Genomic DNA, 22,104 nt, shown 5'->3' on the forward strand with positions numbered 1-22,104 from the left:
ATCAGCTGCCTCCTGCACACTCCCTACTGGGGATGTGCCCGCAACCAAGGTACATGCCCTTGACCGGAATCGAACCTGGGACCCTTGAGTCCGCAGGCCGACGCTCTATCCATTGTGCCAAACCAGTTAGGGTGGTTCTTAGTTTTTTATGACTGACTTATTTCACTTAGCATAATATTCTCAAGGTTTATCCATATGTTGCAATGGAAATATTTCATCTTTTCCTATGGTTGAGTAGTGTATATGTACCATATCTTTTTTATCCAGTCATCTATTAAAGGACACTTGGGTTGTCTCCATGTCTTGGCCACCATGAATTATGCTGCAATGAACATAGGGGCACATATGTCTTTGTGAATAAATGTTTTTAATTTTTGCGGGGTAGATACCCAGAAGAGGGATTGCTGGGCCATATGGTAACTCTATTCTTAACTTTTTGAGGAATTGCCATACTGTTATCCATAGTGGCTGTACCAGTTTATATTCCCACCAACAGTGAATGAGGGTTCCTTTTTCTCTAACTTTTCCAACATTTGTTATTACCTGTCTTGTTGGTGATAGCCAGTCTAGCAGGTGTGAGGTGGTATCTCAGTGTAGTTTTGATTTGCATTTCCCTAATAGCTAGTGAAGTCCAGCATCTTTTCATATATTCGTTGGTCCTTTGTATGTTTTCTTAGGAGAAGTGTGCTCAGGTCCTCTGCCCACTTTTTAATTGGATTGTTTGTTTTGTGTTGGGTTGTATGAGTTCTTTATGTATTTTGGACATTAACTCCTGGTTGGAGATGTTTTTGCAAATACCATCTCCCATTCGGTTGGTTGCCTTTTTGTTTTGTTGTCAGTTTCTTTTGCAGTGCAGAAGCTTTTTAGTTTGATATAGTCCCATTCATTTATTTTTGCCTTTACTTCCCTTGCCTTTGGGGTCAAATTCATAAAATATTCTCTGTGACCAAGGCCCATAAGTTTAGACCCTGAATAGCCAAAGCAATCCTGAGAAAAAAGGAATGAAGCTGGAGGTTCACACTATCTGACTTCAAATTATACTACAGAGCTACGATAATCAAAACAGTATGGTATTGGCAGAAAAACATCCACACAGACCAATAAAACAGAATTGAGCACCCAGAAATAAAACTACATATATATGAGCAGATACATTTTGACAAAGGAGCCAAAACACACATGGAGAAAAGAAAGCCTCTTCAATAAATGGTGCTGGGAAAGTTGGAAAGCCACGTGCAAAAGAATAAAACTAGATTATAGTTTGTCTCCATGGACAAAAATTAATTCAAAATGGACCAAAGGAAAGACCTAAATATAAGATCTGAAACGAAGTTACAATCACTTCTTGTGATTCTTAAATATGTGCCTTTGGAACAGACCTCTCTTTTGTGTCCAGACAAAGTGCTCAGTGACTGACTGTGCATGTTTCCCTATATGTTCCATGGCAACTCATGCCATAACTCACTAACATTTCAAAAATTTGACTCATTTTCTTTTCTACCAAATTTCAGTTTTTCTCTATGCAAGATATCTTGGGGCTACCAGAATCTACCCTGGGGGCTACCCTTGGTTAGAGTAGCTCATGAGTTCCTTCTAAAGAACTCTCTTTCTCATCCTCCACATACTCATCATCTCCTTTAAAGGTCTTTAGAATCCGCTCCCACTTCTCAGTCTCATTACCCTTATTTGGGTTCTAGACACTTTATTTCTTGCCTGAAATTGTGCAAAGACCTTAAGATTGTTTCTATTCTTTCCTCATTTTTCACTTCTCCGTTGCTATAAATGAGTACACTTCAGAAAAAAACAAATCTGATTTCCTTAAAAGCTCTGGGTGATCATTCCTTATATACTCATACTAGAGGCCCAGTGCATGAATTCGTGCACCTTGAAAGGAACTGTGGGCTGCGAGGCTGTGGTGGGCACAGGGGCAGGTCTCTGCCCATCCTCCATGCCCTTGCCCAGCCCCTCCCGCTGCGGCCCCTGGTCCCCTGTCTGCCAGCAGCCCTGCTCCCCTGCCGCCACTCCCATGCGCTGACGCCGGCCCTGCTCGCACCCACTGACAGTGTGGAGTGATTGGGGCCGGTGGCATCAGGAGGTGCAAGTGGTGGCTGCTGCCCTCAGGAGCAGGGGGAGGTGGAGAAGCCCTCAGGGCCAGCAGCCGCTGCTCTCACCCACTGACGGCACCGAGTGTTCAGGACAGACGCTGGTAGCAGGTGTGAGTGGCAGCTCCAGTGCCTGCTGTGGGTGTGAGTGGGGCCGTCACCTGCAGTGGGTGCGAGAGTCAGCTGCCAGCCCTGATCTCCCCTCAGGAGCAGGGGGAGATGGATAAGCCCCGAGGGGCGATCAGGCCTGGCACCCACCACTTGCACCCACTGACAGCACTGAATGGTGGCTCTGGCACCAGCAGTGGGTGCAAGCAGGGCCAGCGCCAGCAGCAGGTGCAGGTGCCCGGCAGGATTGCGGCACACGGGAGCAAAGAGTTTTCAGTAACCACCAGAGGCTCTCCCCGATGACAGCAACCGGTGCCTCGCCTTGGTCTGGTGCCCCCGCTCAACTGCTCCACCATCCCACCACGGCCGATGCCTGCCATGTTCCACACTCTGCTGCCTGCTGTCGACACCCACCATGTTCTGTACGTGCACTCTGCTGTCAGCGCATGTCATAGCGACTGGTTGTTTGGTTGTTCGGTTGTTCTGCAGTTCGGTCTATTTGCCTACCAGGGTTTTATATATATAGATACTTTGTCATGTCTTGAAATGCTGCTCAGACACCAAGTATACCCGGTTTTCTTCCTTTTCCTTTCTTCCAAGTGATATGCTGTCTCCTTTGCCAGGACTGCCATATCCACCCTTCAAACCTTGTTCATCCTTGCTCTCCAAACTATTACATTCCATCTTATCAGATCACCCTAAGCAGGGTTGGACAGCTCTGTCTCCGTTATGATTGGTGTTTTGTATCGTAAACCTCTGCTTACACATCTCTCCCCCTAAGTCGACAGCTGAATTTTTTAAAGGAGTAGTTTACTACTATAATCCAATATCTTTTTTTTTGCTTTACACTCTCAGAAACATTACTCACGAAAACAGGATGTCAGTACTCAGACGTTGCTAGCCCAACGTCTCCACTTTACTTACGAAAACAGAGCAAAGAGGTTAAGTGATTTGCCCAAGGTCTCAATTAGTTATTGGCAACTGTAGGTGAAAACTCATTTTTTGCATGGCTCCAAACCTTAAGTCAGAAGTAATCCCACTACATCATTGTTATTTTCTCCTTGCCCCCTACCCACCCAGGTGCATTGCCTTGCGATAGAGTGAGAAGAGTTTGGCCTTGGCTGTGAGCAGCCCGGGTGTTAATGGGTATGCACTGCCACGAGAGAGAAAGAAATGAGAGTCTTTCTGTTGAGATTTTTCAGCAGGACCAGAGTCTGGGTCTCCTGACACAGAGGTGCCTTGTTGAGGCCCTGGGGGCAGTTGTGACAGCTCCAGCTTCTGGGACAAGGGGCAGTGGGTGGAGGGTGAGGAGATGATGGAGGCGAATCGCGAGTGACCTTTGCCTCAGCGGGGATGAGCTCGGGGAGGGAGATCAGCTGAGAGATTTCGAGGCTGTGGCGTCAGGGCCCTGATGAGGGCGAGGCTTGCACTGCACCGAGTGGTTGTCCTTGCTAGAGCTCAGTAGCCCCATCTTGTTCTCTGCTCCCACTTTCTCCGGTGCATGTGCCTTGTGTTTATGTAGCTCAGGGACCCACTCGTCACACAGTCACAAGTGTAATTTAAACACGGTCAGTGCTCCCCTTTCACGAAGCTGAGAGACAAAGGGCTAGCTCTCGGGCTATAGTCCGTTTTTGGCAGCTTTTGTTTTCCTACATTTATAACTGTATGGCAGGGTCTTGTGGTCTCTGAAATGATGTCATAGGTAACAGAGAGTTCAGGTGAAATTTTAATACATTGATGGAGGCACCTAATTTATACCGCACCTCGTTCCAGAAAACTTTCAAGAGGCCTTGCACTTCAATAGTTTGCAATTTGTTACATTTTAAAAGACGCCGCTCTAACGGATTTTTCTTTCTTTGTGGAATGTCCACATTCCTCCCGGGGAAGGTTAGAGGCCCCCTGTGCAAAGAGGCCTCAGTCATAACCACCCCTGGGTCACGGCCGTGACTGTATCCACTGCTCCACCGAGTTTTTGTCGTTGCTCTTTCACTCAAGCACCTCGGGTTCTTTTTACAGTGACCGCCTGCATCTGAAGTTTCCTCTCAATTTAAATTCTTTTCCCTCTCCCTCTTCGCAAGGCCTGCGTTTGCAGCATATGGCTGCAATTTAATAATGCAAAGCGTTTTCCTCCTCACAGCTGGAAAGCTGGGATTGTTCTGTATCACAGATAAGAGTGGACTGCTCCAGGCTCGTTAAAATCACTGAACTTTGCAGACGCTAAGCTTGCTGGGTGTGTTGTCCTGTGAAAAGGCACCCAGGGGACCCTCACTTGCATGCTGGGAAGGAGTGGTCATTTCTATAGCAATATTTTGCAAGTGGAATAAAATACATTAAAAAACTATCTATTTATCTATCTATCTATCATCTATCTATCTTTAAAAAATCTATCTATCTATTATCTATCTATCTATCTATCTATCTATCATCATCATCATCTTCATCATCATCATCATCTATCTAGATATTTACCTAGATTTCTAACTACCTGAGTTTTAATGTTTCTATCTCATAAGATTATTGAATGTGATTTAAAGTTATTAGGCAACTCTACTCAAGTCTCATTTCTTCTTTCTTTTTCTGTAATTATAAGAGTATCAAGATATCAAGTAATTGAAAGCAATTACCTTTGTGGGGTAATTTGACTCTTGTTGGCTTTTGTATAATAATGTCATTGATGGAAGAAGAATTTAAGAAAAAAAATCAGGTTTTGGTTTTCAAAGTTGTTACAAACCCTTTTGGGTCTTTTGACTTGTATTCTGCTCGTCAGGGACCTTGCACGCTTTCATTTCATTTTATAAAACACAACTAGGGCAGACTCCTGTTTTCGCTGAGATATTTCTAAGTCTTGGTGCCCACCCCCATACCTTGAGCATATCCATGTCCCCATGGCATTCAGGAGTAAGAAAACCACTCGACTTTCAGATTTGTGCACTTGCTAATGACATGAGACAAACAGACATGATGTATTCTTTCATATATTATATGTTTCCATTTACATGAAATGTCTGGACCAGGAAAAACTGTAAACATAAAGAGTAGATTAGTGGTTGCCGGGGGCCAGGGAAAAAAAATAATGGGGGGGGCGGAAGTGGGCACGTGACTGTTCACGGGCACAGGGCTTCTTTTGAAGGTGATGAAAATGTTCAGGGATCCATATTAGTGATGGTTGTACAGCGTTCTGAATATACTAAAACCTGAAGTGGACACTTGGAAAGGGTATTTAGGTTATATCTCAATTAAGCTGTAGGTTTTTGTTCTTTCAGTGCCTATGAGCCATCTGGAAAAAATGGTCTGGAACTCCAGGCTAGGATAGAGATTTGGAGTTTTTAACCTGGGGGTTAGAGACCTCCGGGGATCTAGGCAGAGGCTGGTACCTAGAGGTCACATGGAGAGGGTGTGAGTGTGCCTATGTGTTTCTGTGAGCGCCCTTTGTCTTGGTGAGGTGCTTTACTCTGGTGAGGTGCAGAGGCCACGGGTGGGTTCGGAAGACAAGGGACGTGATGTAAGATTCTGTCTCCATTGTTTATATTGTGGCGCTTTTTAAAAATGAAGTGGACATGGATGGACCTGGAGAGCATTACGCTAAGTGAAATAAGCCAGTCAGAGAAAGGCAAGTACCATATGATTTCACTCATATGTGGAATTTAATCAACAAACTGAACTACCAAGCAAAATAGAGACAGACTCATAGATAGAGAGCAGGCAGGCAGCTCTGGTTAGGGAAGTGGAGGTTTGGGGGTTGGTGGAGAGATTGAGCAAAAAAGAAAAAAAAGAGAGAGAACTCATGGTCATGGACAACAGTGTGATGATGGTGGGTGGGAAGGGTGCGTGGGTGGAGGTGGAAGAGGGCATAGAGGGGATAAATGGTGATGTAAGAAATAAAAGAAAAAATGAATTGGAATTTTAGTTGCAAAATTTGGTATTTTGATTTATATTCATTTTCTGAGTTGAGCTACTTTCTAAGCAATAAGCGAAGATTATAAAATGACAATCTCCATCAGGATCTGAAGCATTGGGCCCTTTTATACTTGATATGTTACAGTTGATGTCCAGAATAACCCATGTGATTACATTACCTTACATAGCGTCAGCAGGTGAAGAAGCGTGTATCTATGGGTTTTGAGAGAGCATGTAGAAAGACAGGTGGATGAAGAAAGGCCACTGATGGGGTTACTCTTAAATGAGAAAGACAAAATATTTTAAAAAGAAGATAGTTGGCGCCCGGCTGGTGTGGTTCAGTGGTTGAGCATTGACCTATGAACCAGGAGGTTAGATTGCCGGTCAGGATACATGTCTGAGTTGCAGGCGTGATCCCCAGTGGGTGGCATGCAGGAGGCAGTCAATCAATGATTCTCTCTCATCATTGATGTTTCTATCTCTGTCCCTCTCTCTTCCTCTCTGAAATCAATAAAATATATATTTTAAAAAAATAAGACAGTTGGTGCTGAAAAGGGTAATGGGCTTAAGAAGTATACATTGATACAAGTTAGTCATGGGGATGTAAAATAGAGCCAAGTCAATAATAGTTAATAACTATGTATGGTGCCAGGTGGATACTAGAATTATTGGGGTCATCACTTTGTAAGGTATATAAATTCTAATCACTGCTGTACACATGAAACTAATACAACTATGTTGAATGTCAACTGAAATTCAAATTGAAAGAAAAATAGTTTCATCTTGGGGAAAAAAAGAAAATAGTTGGCACTGAATCTTATTGCATTACTACTTTAAAAAAAATTGCATTCTGTCCCTTTAACTGGAGCACCTAGATTTTTAAATATGACAAGTGACGTGATGTAAGATTCTTATTGCATTACTACTTAAAAAAAATTGCTTTCTGTCCCTTTAACTGGAGCACCTAGATTTTTAAATAATTGTCTCTAATCTCTATAGCTAGCATTTTGCTTGGGTGATATCCCTGTGATGTATTCATTATAAGTATTCATAAGTCTGTGGTGATCTCCATAATGTGCCAATATGATTATTTTATTTTTATAAAGTTTCCATGGAAATAAAACAAAATATGTATTTTGAATGATATGAAGTTGGTCTTTATCTAATAGTCATGTTCAGTTGTAAAAGAGATGCATTCAAAATTCTCTCTTTGTATTTGTGTTTTTTCAACTTTCTTGTATTTGAATACGTTTTGTTTTATGCACTTTTCCACATGCATGTAGGGTTGGTGATTTCTTTTCTTCATTAATTGCGCCATTTATTCATTCGTAATGTTTTCTCTCCTGCTTATTGTAATTCATCTTAAATTCCACCCTAACCTTTGCGAATTAACACTGTTTTTGTTTGAATTTGCCTGATTTCTCTTTGCCTACCAGTTTGTTTTCAGCACTTTATTCTTGTTATGTTTTTGTCTATTGGTCCTTGAAAATAGCTGGATTTTATTTGCTTGAGTTGATCTAATGCTCTTTATGGGATTCGTCAGTCCACTTACACTTATGGTAATGATTGATATACTTGATTTTATACTTTCTATTTTCCTTTATATTTATTATTTATTTTTACATCTTATGTTCTTATTTTTGCTGTCTTGATTAAGTTCCTATTCATTGTGTTTTATTCTTTCTGTTAATTTGGAAGTTCTACCTTCCGTTTCCCTCTCTTTAAATACTATTTTTATTATTATTATACAGTTTTCGTATTGACTTATAGGTATTATGGTTATCATCTATATTTTAGAGAAGAGAAATGTGAGGTGTAGGAAAGTTGCCTAATTTGCCTTAGGTTTACAGAGTAAATGGTAGAGCTGATTTTTTTTTAGTATAGTTTAACATAATTTAATTTACTTATATTAATTATAGTATTACATTATAATATAACTATAAAAATAAAAATAAATATAGCCAAATTATAAACGATAAAATATTGTGCTAGTAAACTAAAAAATTGGAGCAAATTGATAATATTCTTGGAAAATATATAATAAAATTGTCTTAAGACCAAAAAACATGAATAGAATAAATTTTATGAAAGACTCAAAGGTATCGAAGAAGCTTCTCTGAAACAGATTCTAGGAAAATGATTTTGCCAGTGATCCGCCCCCTAAACTTCCAAGAACTTTTTCTTTTTCAGAAAAAAATGACTCTTATCCTAACCATTTTATGAAATATGCATTTAATCCTGGTATGAAAAGCTGACAAATAAAATACAAAAATTCCCACAAAGGTATCCTAACTACATATAGAGAAGTAGGAAGAAACTGTTAGCAAACCAATTCATCAGTAAATTAAAAGAGTTTTCCTCCATGGACAAGCAAAGATAATTTATTCTGGGAATTTAGTAATATACAACAATAATAAATGCTGTAAGGAAAAAATGGGGGATCTCTACTATGGTCAAAAAAGTATTTAGTAATATTCGATAATCATTCTGATCAGAAAATATGTTTAAAACTTGAGAAAAGTAGGAATAAGTGAATATATCAAATGATGAGAAAAAATTAGACATCAATTAATAGCCAACATTATCATTGAGTGTAAAACTCTAGAAATAATTTAATCAGTATTAGTAATAAAATATTCCTGCTAGTACAATTCCTATTTTACCTATATTTGAATGGTATGTTCAAATAAATAATGCATATGTGTCTGAAAGATATTCAATTTTATTATAATTAAATAAATGAAAATTATAACAATGCTATATTTTCTCCACCAACTTGCCACAATTAAAAACAAATCACTACTAATATGAGTGATATGTAGTTCTGGCAGCAGGGTGGTGACATGGACTTGCTCATGATCCATCAGAGGGAGTATGAACTGGGACAAACCTTTATCAAAAGCAGCTTGACAGTTTTTACCAAGACTTTAAAAGAGTCTATGTCCTTTGACCCCATAAGTCCACTTCTGGGAACTCCAGTCTAAGAGAATTGCTGACAAAGATCTGTGTTCAAGGATGTTAATTGAAGTGCTGTTTATAAGGTTGTTGTTTTTTGTTTGTTTGTTTTTAAATGGGAAATAACCTAAAACGCCAAACAATAGGAGAATGGTCAAGTAAAGTATCATATGTCCATGCAATGTAATATTATATAGGCATTAAAATCATGCTTTAAAAAAATGATTTGAGAGAGAGAGAGAGAGAGAGAGAGAGAACCATCAATGTGAGAGAGAAACATCGATCAGTTACCTCCCATAAGCTCCCTGACCAGGGATCAAACCTGCAACCTAGTTATGTGCCCTGACTGGAAATGGAACCAGCAGTCTTTTGGTGTATGGGACGATGCTCCAACCAACTGAGTCATCGACTGGTATAAAATCCTGCTTCTGATACTCTATTTAATCTAAAGGAGAAGAGATAATGTTTAATTAGTAAAAAGCAAGATACAAATTAATTTATATTTGATCTCAATGTTATAAAAATGCACATACACACAATTACATATATATGAATCAGTTTAATGGATTGGTTAAAAAATACTAGAAAACACAAATAACATTAATATAGTACTACTAAGTGTGTGTTAAATTCAGAAAATTTCTGACTCTACCAGATCACTTACATCACTATCATGGATTTACATTTCATATGGAAGGACACCTAATTCTAAATCAATACTAGAATGTTAACCTTGGCTATAGGCTGATGCTCCGTCTCTGTGACAAGAATCATTATCTTTGCAATGATTAGCATGTCTATTACACAGTCACAATTTCATCCTTAATCATAGACAGTTCAGATAAGTCGAAAAAACGGAAGATAGAACTATGTCTTATAACACAGCTACCAGACCATCACCCAGGGTTAGTTGTGGTAGCTAAAGTATAAAGACTGGCAAAGAGCTAGTGTGAAATACTCTTATCTTCTCCCCCTGTGCATCCATAAAGCAAAGGATTTAGGCATCTTTTACACTCTGTTGAAGGAAGTGAACAGTTGGAATCATAAAGACTAGATACCTAAGTCTCCCGTTCCTTCTCCACAGCAATGCAAGAAAACGAATAGGAAACAGCCATGTAAAAAAAAAAAAAAAGTGGAATCAGAGGTGCTTTTATCCAATGTCCTATTCAGGGATAATTCTTAATTCTAATGAGGGTCTTTCTAGCCAGAAACCCCCTACTTTAGTAGACACAAGTTTTGTCATCTGTAAAATGGGAACAAGATATCAACTTGTTGGCATTACCTGAATTAATACCTTAGAAGATCTTTGCGCAGTAACTTGGCATTTGTTGGTTATTATTGCCTCTCTGTAAAGTTTCACATTCCTTCCTGGGACATTTCTAATTGGATGACGACTCTGCTTTATGGGGCCACGAAACAGTGGCTGGAACTATGCGGAATAAATCTAATCCACCATCTACATTCCCAGTCCTCCAAATACTTGAAGACAGCTTTCATGAATTTAATAACAGCTTACTGTGGCTTATTTATTTTTAATTTCAAGAATAGAATACTGTAGACTATAAAAATGAGCGTTATCAGTCTTCCTTTGGATTTTCTATGTAAATGTTGTTTAACATTCAAATGGTGCTGATTATAATTTGAGATATTAACAGTTAGATATGCCATTGTGTCCCTCTGTTATTGTTTGTAAAGGAGGTTAAACACTATATTAACTTCTGAGTAGTGATTTATTGTTGCTTTTGTTAGAGAAAAATGAACAAAGAAGTAACATCATATAATTTGATATTGCCTTTGAGGGTTTTCAGTTTGCGGAGGTCTTCATTTCCAACCCAATTTCAGTTTTTAAAAAGCACACATGTGGTGTAAATACAGCATCCTGTAAATGCCGCGTTGCTCTTTGCTTCCTGGCTTAAGCTGTTGTGTAATAGTGCTCGGTAACCATTAAACAGCTGCTCTGCCTCAGAGATGCTCATATTTCGTTTGGTAGACGAAGAGAATTTACTACGTGAATGTCTCCAAATTGCTTTAAGATCTCTTGGCCCGTGCATCAGCTATTTAGATTCACAGTGGTCTATGGGACACGTGAGCACCATGTTCCTGGAGGCCCTCACAGCCCCGGGGGTTCTAGCAATAACCTGCACTTTGCCGAGTCTCACTCTCCGTGTTATCCCAGGGCTCCTGATCCCTGCATGATCCTCCCCACTTATTTTGACAGAGTCCTTAAGTATTATTTCTTATGTCACGGGAGCAAGCACTATTAGTTATCCAAGGGCCATCCCCTATTTCTTTTTTTTACTCTGCCTCATCTTGGGTATTGCCTATCCTCTGTAAAGGCTGTGCTGCATACACACATGCATGGCAGGTGGTAGCCCTCTCTTCAGGTGCGTCGCCCAGGCTACCCTCCCTCCCACACACTCTTAGAAGGTCACTGTCAGTAGACATCACTGCTCATCCTCAGATTCTCCCTATGTTCCATGCAGGAGTGGAAGCCAGTGGGGTCCATGGTGTTGCATTTCTGTCTAGTGGGTGCCAAAGCAGTTCTGACGTATTTTCAATGCCTTTCATAGTTTTAGTAAAGTAACTCGTTCAGTTTTTCTTGTGGATTCAAATTCCTTAGAACTTGGACAATTGGGGGTGGGGAACACCCTGCTACATTCTGAATTGCCTTCCCTTGCCTATGGCACAGTCATTGTATTTATCTGTGTGCCTTACTGTCTTCCCACTGGTGGGATTAGCTTGAGGTAGCACCTCCCTTCCTTATGAAGCTCTTAACAGGTCCACACCCCACTCCCTCTTAATGGGCATGACTGAGAAGCAAATGGAGCCCTGACTACTCATGGAGTAATACAGAAATGAACTTCAGATGGATAGGTATATATTGAAATGTTATTATGTATTAAGATGATGTAATTTATATAAATACTAGCGGCCCGATGCATGAAATTCGTGCAATGGGCTCGGCCCTTACAGCCCCGTCTTTGTCTGGAAGGATGTCCAGAAGGTTGTTTGGCTGTCTGGTCTAATTAGCATATTATGCTTTTATTATTATAGATACTGAAATGTTCATTGCTTATTCACGTATTCCTCAGATTTTTTTAACAACTATTTTTGAACTCTTACTTTTTAAACTCTTCTAGTTCCTTGGTATTTATTTGGTACTAAATGCCTAAAGTTTTACACAACAAAGTCAGAAATACAATCTGACTCTAATCATTACTCTTTCCCATTCTACCCACAAGCCTAAATAAAACTTTCAGCAGATGAGTTCCGGGAATAACAATATAGTCATCCTTCAATCTTGAGCCATCTAAGTCTGCAGTTATAAAATTACTAAAGTGTTCTTTTGTGATTCCCTCTCAGTAAGTTGCATTTTAAAATTTTGTTCTGTAAGCATTTATTTAGTACTTTCTGTATATCGAAGTGCCAAGCTAGTTGTTTGGGAGCTACAGAGATGAGCAAAAACCCAGCCACTCCTTCAAATAACCCAGCTAATGATCCATCAAGAAACACAAGACCTGAAAACAGTTATCTTGGAAAACGCAAACATCCAAAGTGATGTAGAATAAGTACACACTAGGTTCTGGGTGGCTAGAGAAGAAAGAAATTGGTTGTAGCTGGCCCAGGGGTTGGAAGAGGAAGGTAGAGGAGCAGACTGTGGAGGGATGGTGGTTGAGCTGGACACTGAAGCATGAGAGGAGAGGGTGCACAGAGTGGGCCTTCTGTTCAGAAGGGAGCTGCCTGAGAAAGGCCTGAGGCAGGCACGTATAGGGTACAGCTGGGTGAGGACAAGTAAGCTTGTCTGGTTGCTTAAGTACATGAGCTGTAGTCATGATAAATGAGATCTAATATAATATGTATATAAGTCCATATTAACGTATTTACCCCATATAAAATTTCATGTGCACTATCATATAAAAGTACAGCTTATTATACTTTAAAGAAACAACAAAAGCAACAGAAATTTGTATTCAATGATAGTCTCCAGTGATTCAGAAAATTAGAAATATCTTTATCCCCAACCACACAAAGGGAGTCAATGTTTTTTTTTTTTTTTTTTTTTTTTTTGGTCTTCATGTCTTTTAGCACCTTGTACGGTGCTGGCTAATCTAGTTGCTCAGTAATCACTGAAATGAATTCAATCTGGTGAAATATTAATTGCTCAACATGTAGGAGTTTCTTAAAATAGAAGTACATCAAATGGGGACATTTTGTTATTATCCTCTTAAAATTATATATATTTTTTCATAGTAATGACTTAATATGAAACCTAAGTATTATCACCAGCTGGGATCTCATACTTTCTTCTCCCTCATTCTTTCATCCTTTTTCTAAAGAAGGTGGATGGGTGGGTATAAAACAGTGTTCAGACATACGCAACTCCTCAGTTCACAACAGGAAAGCATATATTATAATTAAATGATTTTCTGTCTTTTCATGCTCTGTATGGTTAAAAAGAGTGTGGTAACATTTGTTCTGGTAAAATCTCTAAATGCAGATTTACAAATAATTTGAGTGTCTGTGTATAATGCAGTGTATGGGTGATCATTGGCCCCAGTGGCCAATCTGAACTTATGAAATCAGTGCCTACCATGGCTTTTCTATTTTTATCTCACTTATTATCCATAACAATTCTATGATGTGGGTAATTTTATTACCTCTAATTTATAAATGAGGGATCTGGGGCCCAAAGAGCCTCATAATATGTTCAGGATTCCACCCTGGTAAATGGTGGTTGGGAGTGGAATCCCAGCTCTTTGACTTGAGTGCTTCATGTTGTTACACTACCAGTGCCTCACATCTGGCAGTGAATCTCTTCCCTTGGACAGCCCTAAAGCTTTAAGTGAAATCAGATCAAATGGACAACCTTTGGAATCGAGAGTTTTTTCCTGGAAGTATTTGAATTCTGAGGCTTTTCAGACTCTTTTTGATCTGTCTGCGGGCCAGCAGAGAGTAACCATATTCCTTCTTCCTAAGTGTTCTCTTCCTCCTCACCTCATTACGCCTCTTTCACATAGACGGGGAACTGGGGACAGGGCCAGTGTTTGTGGGAGTCCTCAGCTCTAGTTGTAGATACAGCTAGACCAGCTGCCACACAGGCCTGGTGGACCCCATACCTGGAGGTCCTGAAAGGGTCATGTGGCATTCCTTGGAGTCCTGAAATCACCACTGTTTGCTCGAAAAAGTGTCTAGTTCTTGAAATGAAGGGAATCCGGGGGAATAGTAGCAAGGGTGAGAAAGCTAGGAGATCATGTGAGGTATAGTAAAGGTGCGAGGAAATTGGTTGATGCAAGGTATTTGCTGTATGTACAAGTTATGCTTTTGTGTGATTCATGACCTGGGAACGAGGGTGGGGGTGCTGGTAATGGCAGCTCACTTTTCTTTAATCAGGGAAAGATTTGTGAAAGAACAGTGGTTGCAAGAGATCTTTGAAGTAATTCCAACAAGGTGCTAATTGTGGTTGTGGTTTTCCTTTTTCTTTCTCTCTCTCTTTTTTTAAATGGATGGACTTTCGTCTACCAGATGCTACCAAGCTGAATGCATGCATGAGAACCCCTAAACCTTCCTTCTCCATGGGTGGGCCATGGCAAAAGCACCGTACCCATTGCCCTGTACATGTAGAAAGTTAAAAAATTATCTTAGGCGATGATTTAGCATCTAAACTTCTTTTCTTTTGTTTAAACAGACCCAGTTTGCATTCACAAGTTTTGCCTTTATGTGTTTTTTTTGTAAGCTCACTTTTTTGTTTGTTCTAACCTTTGGTTTAAAAACACGTGAACAAATTCTAGTGTTTAATCATTTATTTGCTTCCTGCATATGTTGATCTTTTTCCTCTTTGTGTTTCTTTTCAGGATACCTTGAAGATAGTTTTGTAAAATCTGGAGTCTTCAATGTATCAGAGCTCGTGAGGGTATCCAGAAGTAAGTAAATAGTTTTCTTATTATTTAATTTTGCAGTGAGATTGAAAATATTTTACATTTTGAACCTTAAATACAGTTTGAAGAGTAACCATATATTAGGAGAAAATGAGCTTTAAATTCTCTGACTTTTGATGAAATCATTAGTGAATATATTTGTCTGATTTTCTAAAACATTTGCATTTAAATCATTAAAACCTTTTGTTGCACAAAAATAATTTTGGGGTTGTTCTGATTGCCTTGTTACTGGTATTCGCTTAATTCACTGTTCTCTCTGTGACCGTAGATGGTCATTTTTATCAAAGGAAGTGCGATTAATTAAATGTACTACGTATTGTTATAATAACCCACATAAGTTTCCTGTAGATAAAGTGCTTTTTTATTTTTCTGACATTTTGGTGGGAGCTTGGAGATGTACAGGATATACACGCTAACGTGCAGCATGTAGAGGGATGCAGAAATTAACTTTGCAGATTGCGGTTGGATATAGATAGAAAGCATTGTTATTCCAAACAATATCCAATTGTTTCAACCGCCCACCTCACCTGAGACACCATTCTTGGCCGGCCGGATGAGGTGTTTCTTGGGTAACTTCACCTGGCCAGCTAACTAAGCACGGGGAGTGTTGCCTTGATCAACTCCCTTACTTATGACTAGTGTGTGCAAATATATATCTGAGATGCAGCTCTTAACGCACCGATTGCATTAAAGGAGGTGACTCATGTCTTCTTCCTCTCTTCTCTGCGGTAGCTCCTTTATGTAACTTGGACGGGTGTGTCTTCACCTGACATTTTGATGGAGAGCCTTACAGTTCGGAACGATGCTACACAGATAATGTAGTGGCACTCTGGTTCTTGTTTAAATTGTGTTTTTCGTTTGGGTCACATTCAGAGGTCACGGGTAAGATTTATGATGATCCAAAAGAACAAACCGGGAGTGAGCTACTGAGAATAAAGAGTAGGTAGTGCTTTAGAGGTGTGTTCAGTGAAGGAATCTCCAAGCTAGTAGATTCCCTATGTCTTTTGAATCATGGTTTCTTAAAGAGTTCCAATTTCTAAAGCGGCCAGGACAAATAGCATGCTTCTCAGAGAGTTATGTACATGCACCTTTAAGACTTTAAGGAACTTACCCTTTCTGACGTGATTTTCCAGTGGACAAATGTGTACCGCAAAGACTTCTGTCATAGGTCTATGTACTTGGGGGCAGCATAGACCAAAGTGTAACATCCTGTAGCTCCGGAGTTCGTATTTGCCAGGGAAGAGGATTCTGATGGTTTACTGCATGGTCCACGGCGATGAGCCTTGTGTGTTTTTCCTGACCAGACTGTGGCATGAAGGTCTTTGACATTTGAAAGTTTTTTTTATGTTGATTTTTTAATTTGTAGAGGAAACTGCCTGACTTACTTTCACTTTCGGGCATCATGTAAAGAAGGGGTATTTGGAGGTGTGTGTGTGTGTGTGTGTTTTCTCCATACTGTTCTTTAGCAGGGAAGCTGTGCTGCTACAGTTATAAGACATTATGAAATTACTTGTTTAAATTTCCTAAGTTCCAAGATACATTTTCATCGTTCTTATGAGAAGCACTGGAGTCATCAGTCAGGAAATGTGATTAGCTCCTCATCACAGGTGACATTATGCTGGATGCTGTCGAAGGAGAGCTGTGTTAGAACCATCAAAAGCCCAGAGGGACATTTTGAAAAATTTGAATTTGAAACATAAAAAAAAACACATTAAAAATTACTTTTCTATAACAGTTCAGAAACGAGGTAAATTTAACCTACTTCACTCATTCTTTCTTAATTCATACTGTCATTTCTGAGAGGTTTTTGTGTAATCTGTTACAACAAACATTACTGATTTGCAGTTAGTACATTGATTATCCATATTCATTCATTCATTTATCCAACAAACATTTATTTTCTTCTCTGGAAGTAAATGGCTGTCTCTGAGATGCTTGAGAGATGATCCTTCTAAGCATTTTGATATATCTACATTATAATCTTATTTACACAATTGAACTTTATTGTGGGTGAAATAAGGGTTTGCTGAGTAAACATAAACTTCCGGCCCAACCCTCATGCTGTATATCACAAATTCCGACTTTTTGACGGTATGTTAATGGTTTCTGTCCTCCAGGGTTTTACGATCATACGACCCACTAATGTGTATGTTGACTTTAGCTAATGAAGCTATTCAGTTTTAGGATAGCGATCTTTCTGTCGAAGGATATTATCTCCATCTTAAAAGTTGATTTAAGATCAGCTTTTGGAGTGAGGAGAACAATAAGAGAGATTAAGGGCTGGCCTCTAACCCTTGGAATCTGCGATTCTTGGGAGCTTGGTTTCTGAGAGGATATTGGCAGCCTCTTAAACATGATTTGCAGCTCCAGGCTTCTTTGCCCCTCTCCGGGAGACGTGCTGACACTGATCTTTGTGTCCGATGGAAGTTCTCTCGGAGGCTTTTAGACAGGAATCTGTCTGGGACTTGCTGTTCTCATACACTTCGTCATTAAATGCATTTTGTGGGTGTGCTGTTTTAGAATTTGGCCATGTTTATTAGTAATCCACGTTCCTTTGCGGAGTCTCCGATTTAATGTCAGAATGCACACTAAATTTTTACTCACGTATACATTTGTAGACAGATGATTTTTTATTGCTGATTTGATACTTTGGAATAATCTTTCTGGACAAAAATTTAGAAAATAATTTCTGAAGATTTTTTTTTATTATCCTTTCACTGTAAATGACACCTCGTATGTTTATGGTCAAGCAATCTGTACTGACCATCAAGCCATATGTATTACAAAGAAATTGCAGAGCTTTGCCTAAATATTGCATGAGCTTACCAAATTACACAGAGTTTGTATAAGATATAACCTGTAAGTTTCCTGTTAGCAACTCAGTTATTGGAGTTGTATCCATTCCTGTTCCAGGGACTGGACAGATTGCTTGCTTTCACGGAGCCACACAAATGCCTCCTCCTATCACATGCCCTGCTTCCCAATGTCACATAGAACAAGGTTCTAATAATAAACTTTAGAGCATGTGGTTACTGTGGGATTTCTTACCTTGCATTTTTTTAACCTCCGGTGTACCTCAAGCCACAGCAAGCAGCTGCATTTTAGCTTTCCAAAGGATTTAAGCCATTAGGCACAGTTACACATTGAATACAAAAATGTTCTGTGTCAAAGGAGGCTCACGTGAGTTACATATAACATGACCAATCTAACAGAAAGCAGAAGCTCGAGAACTTTGGAGCTGAAACTAATCTCGTATGTAGTGATTTATTTAATTTTTAGTAGGAAAAGAAAGCTCGTCATTGTATAGTCCATGGTGCTTCTCTGCGCTAACGGCATTGCCTCATGTTCATACTTTCATAAAAACATTTTAAGTTAATCTTGGCCTATGTGATATCGGAACACAATTCAACTGATGGTGAACACATTTCAATTGTTTATAAAAATTCTGAGTAAGAAAAATTCCTTGAAAATCTGTGGTTCATTCGAAATTTTATATTAAACTTGAAGCAGTTAGGAGAGGCAGGAAGCGAACTTTGTGTTCTTAGAGTGAGTCTCAGGGGCTCTCGAATATTGTTGCCCCGGCACAGGGCACACTTTCTGTCATTAGGGCCTATGAAGGTCCAATAAGAGCAGGTGAAGAAATAGAAACCATGCTTAAGTTCTGTCCTTTGACACCAACCTGTCTGGTCTCCACCTTGTGTATTATCTTTGCCCACGACTTTGATCTCTATGAAAACCCTATTTAAAATGACCCCCCCCCCCCCCCCCCCAATACCTTATTCATTCTCCCTAGGTCCGGTGCCATCTATGGCTTTTCCACAGATTTCTTGGACCATTCAAGCTTGTATTAGATTATTCTTCCCTTGAAATCCTGCAGCATTTTATTGATCATGTCATTCATTTGGACAGTTTCATTGTTGTCTGCATTATGTTGGTATTTATGTTTTCATGAGTATTTTGTTTGCCCACCTTGTTGTCCAATGTTTCAAGGACCAGGACTACCTTAGACTATTTTGTATCCCTTGCAGCACCTGCCAGTAATGGACACAATCAATAACTTGTTGAATGAACAAATTTTCAGCAAGTAGGTTCATTTATACCTCTTCATCTTCTCTTAGCATGTTTTTGAACTGTTTTATCTTTGCTGACCACTTAAGCCTGCAAGGGAGGAAACTGGGGGAGAAAGGAAAGAAGGAAACTCATATTTATTGATCACCTATTATGTACCAGGCATAATGGTGGGCTTTTATCACTTTTGACCTCTTTCATCCTCAAAATAATCATAGGTAGTAGGTTATTCTTCTTCTCATTTTACAGTGCAAGAAACTGAGGTACAGATCTTATAACTGGTAGAGTAAGTTCAAACTAAAAGGCTCTCTGGCTCCCAAGACTGTACTCATTCTAGCACAACAACCTCACGGATTTATTCAAAATGTCTAGAAACAAATGTTTTAATTTAAACAAATGTGCAAAACTCAACACAAATATACAAAAATCTCAGTTCATGATATAGCAGCAAAATAAAAAAGATATCTTTACAAAATAATACCTTAAAATATGAAACCCCATGTACATATTTTACATAATTTATAAAATTGTAGCATAAACACTTTTTTAGAAGACAAAACATAATTATTGAGAAAAGCTACACTAACCATTCCTGTGAAACCTGAATATCTATTTTTGGGGAAAAAAATCTTGGCTTTCTTTTATATTTTAAAATTTTTCTAATCTACTTGCCATAATACAGGAATTATTTATATCAAATAATCATCAACATCATGATTTCTAATCCATTCTTATGTTAAAGTTATTGATTCTATATTGACTATAGAATAATATTTGGTATTTATGTATGAAATTGTTCTATATTTATTTAACGATGATTTGACTTTGGGGAGTCAGCTTCATACAAAGCACATTGCTCCAATGCACCATAGACCAGTGGGGTGACAGATAGAAATAGAGCAAATACAAATGAGTTAGTAAGAAAGGTTGGAGAGTTGAAGTTGGGGGAGAGGTAACCAATAGTTACAGCTTGAATGCCTCGAGTTTGCAGACTTGAACTTTGGTATCAGGAGGAAGTTTTCAAATTCTGGCACAGCATATGGTTGATATTAGAGTCTTGAAAGTAAAGAGAGTTCTCCTCCTTGCCCAGAGGCTTGGAAAATATTAGATTATTACATTTGAATAAAGATGACAAGTGTAAATGTCATTCCCAATGTTTCATTTGTTTTATTCCTCAGCACCCATAACCCAGGGAACTGGAGTCAACTTTCCAATTGGAGAAATCCCAAGCCAACCATACTATCATGACATGAACTCGGGGGTCAATCTTCAGCGGTCGCTGTCTTCTCCACCAAGCAGGTAACTGAGAGAGAAGCTGCTCTTGTTTTCAAGTATGTGTGCAAGTCGGTAGGTAGGGAGGTATGCAGCTGGAGAGGCAGGAAGGTACAGAATAGGGGGAAAAAGGCAAAGAGTGAAAGAGTTTTTGCTGATTTCACGCAGATTTTTTCCATCTTTCCTGGTGAAATTTATTTTGGCATTTCAAAATTAAATGTAATTATTATTCAGAGCATTTTTTTAAAAAAATTTTTTTGGGGGGAGTGACCAGGGAGTTATGAAAATGTTTTATGATTTTTATCCTGTCTGTGGAATATTGTGAGTTTTGTGCTGTTCTGTGAAATATTATAATTCTACAAGTTAGCTAAACCTTTTGACAGCTTTAAAAATGATGTTCCCTTGGCAGTGAACCCTGGTTTATGATTGACCCATCCTGGTAACTTTTACCCTAATACCAAAACCCAGATGGGGACAATGAAACATAATAAAATGTGTCATTTACTTACACTTAAAAGCAAAAGGCCTTATTCTAGGCCAAAGTTTACCAAGGTCTTCAATTAGTCAATATTCCTTAATAATTGAGTGAACTCTCAGTTACCAATGAAAATATTACACGCTCTGAGATTTGGCTTAACCAGCCTTCTTTGTAGAAGAACTACAGCTAGATTACTTTACTTTTTAGTTCTCTGTTGATATTCTCATTTTTCTCTCTTGACCTTCTTATTCTAACTTTCAGTCTCACAGGCGTTTAAAAAGAGGTTTTCTATTTAAATGAGGGATAAATCGCTTAGAAAGTCATTGCACATAGGATTTCATTATATGTTCCACTATTGCAGAATGGTAGAAGAGGATTGAGGTAATGAGAATTAAAGGTGAATAAATAGTACAGCTTTGTTGGTTTTCTTTTTGAGTTAAATCTTCAATATATGAAGACCCGTTTCATTTCCAGAGAATTAAGTATACCCATGATCAAATATAATTGCATACATGGATTCCAGAGCAAAACATACACTTTATAAAATTAACTTTTTAGAAATAAAAAAGTCAGGCTAATTATTTTTCTATGCTATTTTTATAATGAAAGTTAATGGTATTTCAATTAATTATGGGACTATGCACATTTTTATGTTTAGTATCTAAGTTTAATTTTATGGTCGAACTGTATTTTTATATAGTTATATTGCATAGCAAGATAATTAGGTTTATTATCACTAAAATAGTCTGTGAGATCTTAAAATGATTTAATTTTTCTAAATTTAAAAAGTGAATAGTAATTTCTTGTTTTGTCTGATGAATCAGTATGTTGTCAACATAGAGTTTCCATTTTCTTATGAAAATCTTTTCTCCCTCATTTCAAGTTTTCGGTATTTACTGCTGATTCAGAGATGGGATAATTAAATTATAGGAGGGTTTAAAAAATATATCTTCTAACTTTTGATACCATAAAAAAGAAACTAAAGAGCTATTACTTACTCTCAGAGTGGGTTAGTATGGATAGAAATTACCGCCTTCTGCATTGTATTAATACTGCGTGAGCTGTGAGTCAAATATTAATCACAGGCGTATCTATGAATATGCCCAGACATACACGTGCCTCCAGGTTTTGGAAACGGTACAGTAGCTAGAGCACAGCTTACTTTGTGTCAGACTGTTTCCATCATTAATATGCACTGGGCAACTCCCTGAATTTCTCCATATTTGTCTCCCCACGTGAAAGAAAAGGGAGGTTTGGTTTCTGTGTAGGACTCCAGAGGCCCAGGCCA

General features: G+C 38.7%; 1 protein-coding gene across 7 annotated transcripts in view; it reads left to right on the forward strand.

Annotated features, from left to right (window-relative positions):
- The window catches only part of NFIB (nuclear factor I/B), a 228,322-nt gene that overhangs the window by 140,674 nt on the left and 65,544 nt on the right, over positions 1–22,104 (forward strand). For all 7 annotated transcript variants that reach the window (XM_005869611.2, XM_005869605.2, XM_005869609.2 and 4 more), the window contains exons 4-5: positions 14,915–14,983; positions 20,245–20,365. In XM_005869611.2, coding sequence (XP_005869673.1) covers positions 14,915–14,983; positions 20,245–20,365 — 190 coding nt within the window. The remainder of the gene's footprint in view (positions 1–14,914; positions 14,984–20,244; positions 20,366–22,104) is intronic.

The sequence above is a fragment of the Myotis brandtii genome, unplaced genomic scaffold, assembly GCF_000412655.1.
Source record: "Myotis brandtii unplaced genomic scaffold, ASM41265v1 scaffold30, whole genome shotgun sequence".
NCBI classification, from domain to species: Eukaryota; Metazoa; Chordata; class Mammalia; order Chiroptera; family Vespertilionidae; genus Myotis; species Myotis brandtii.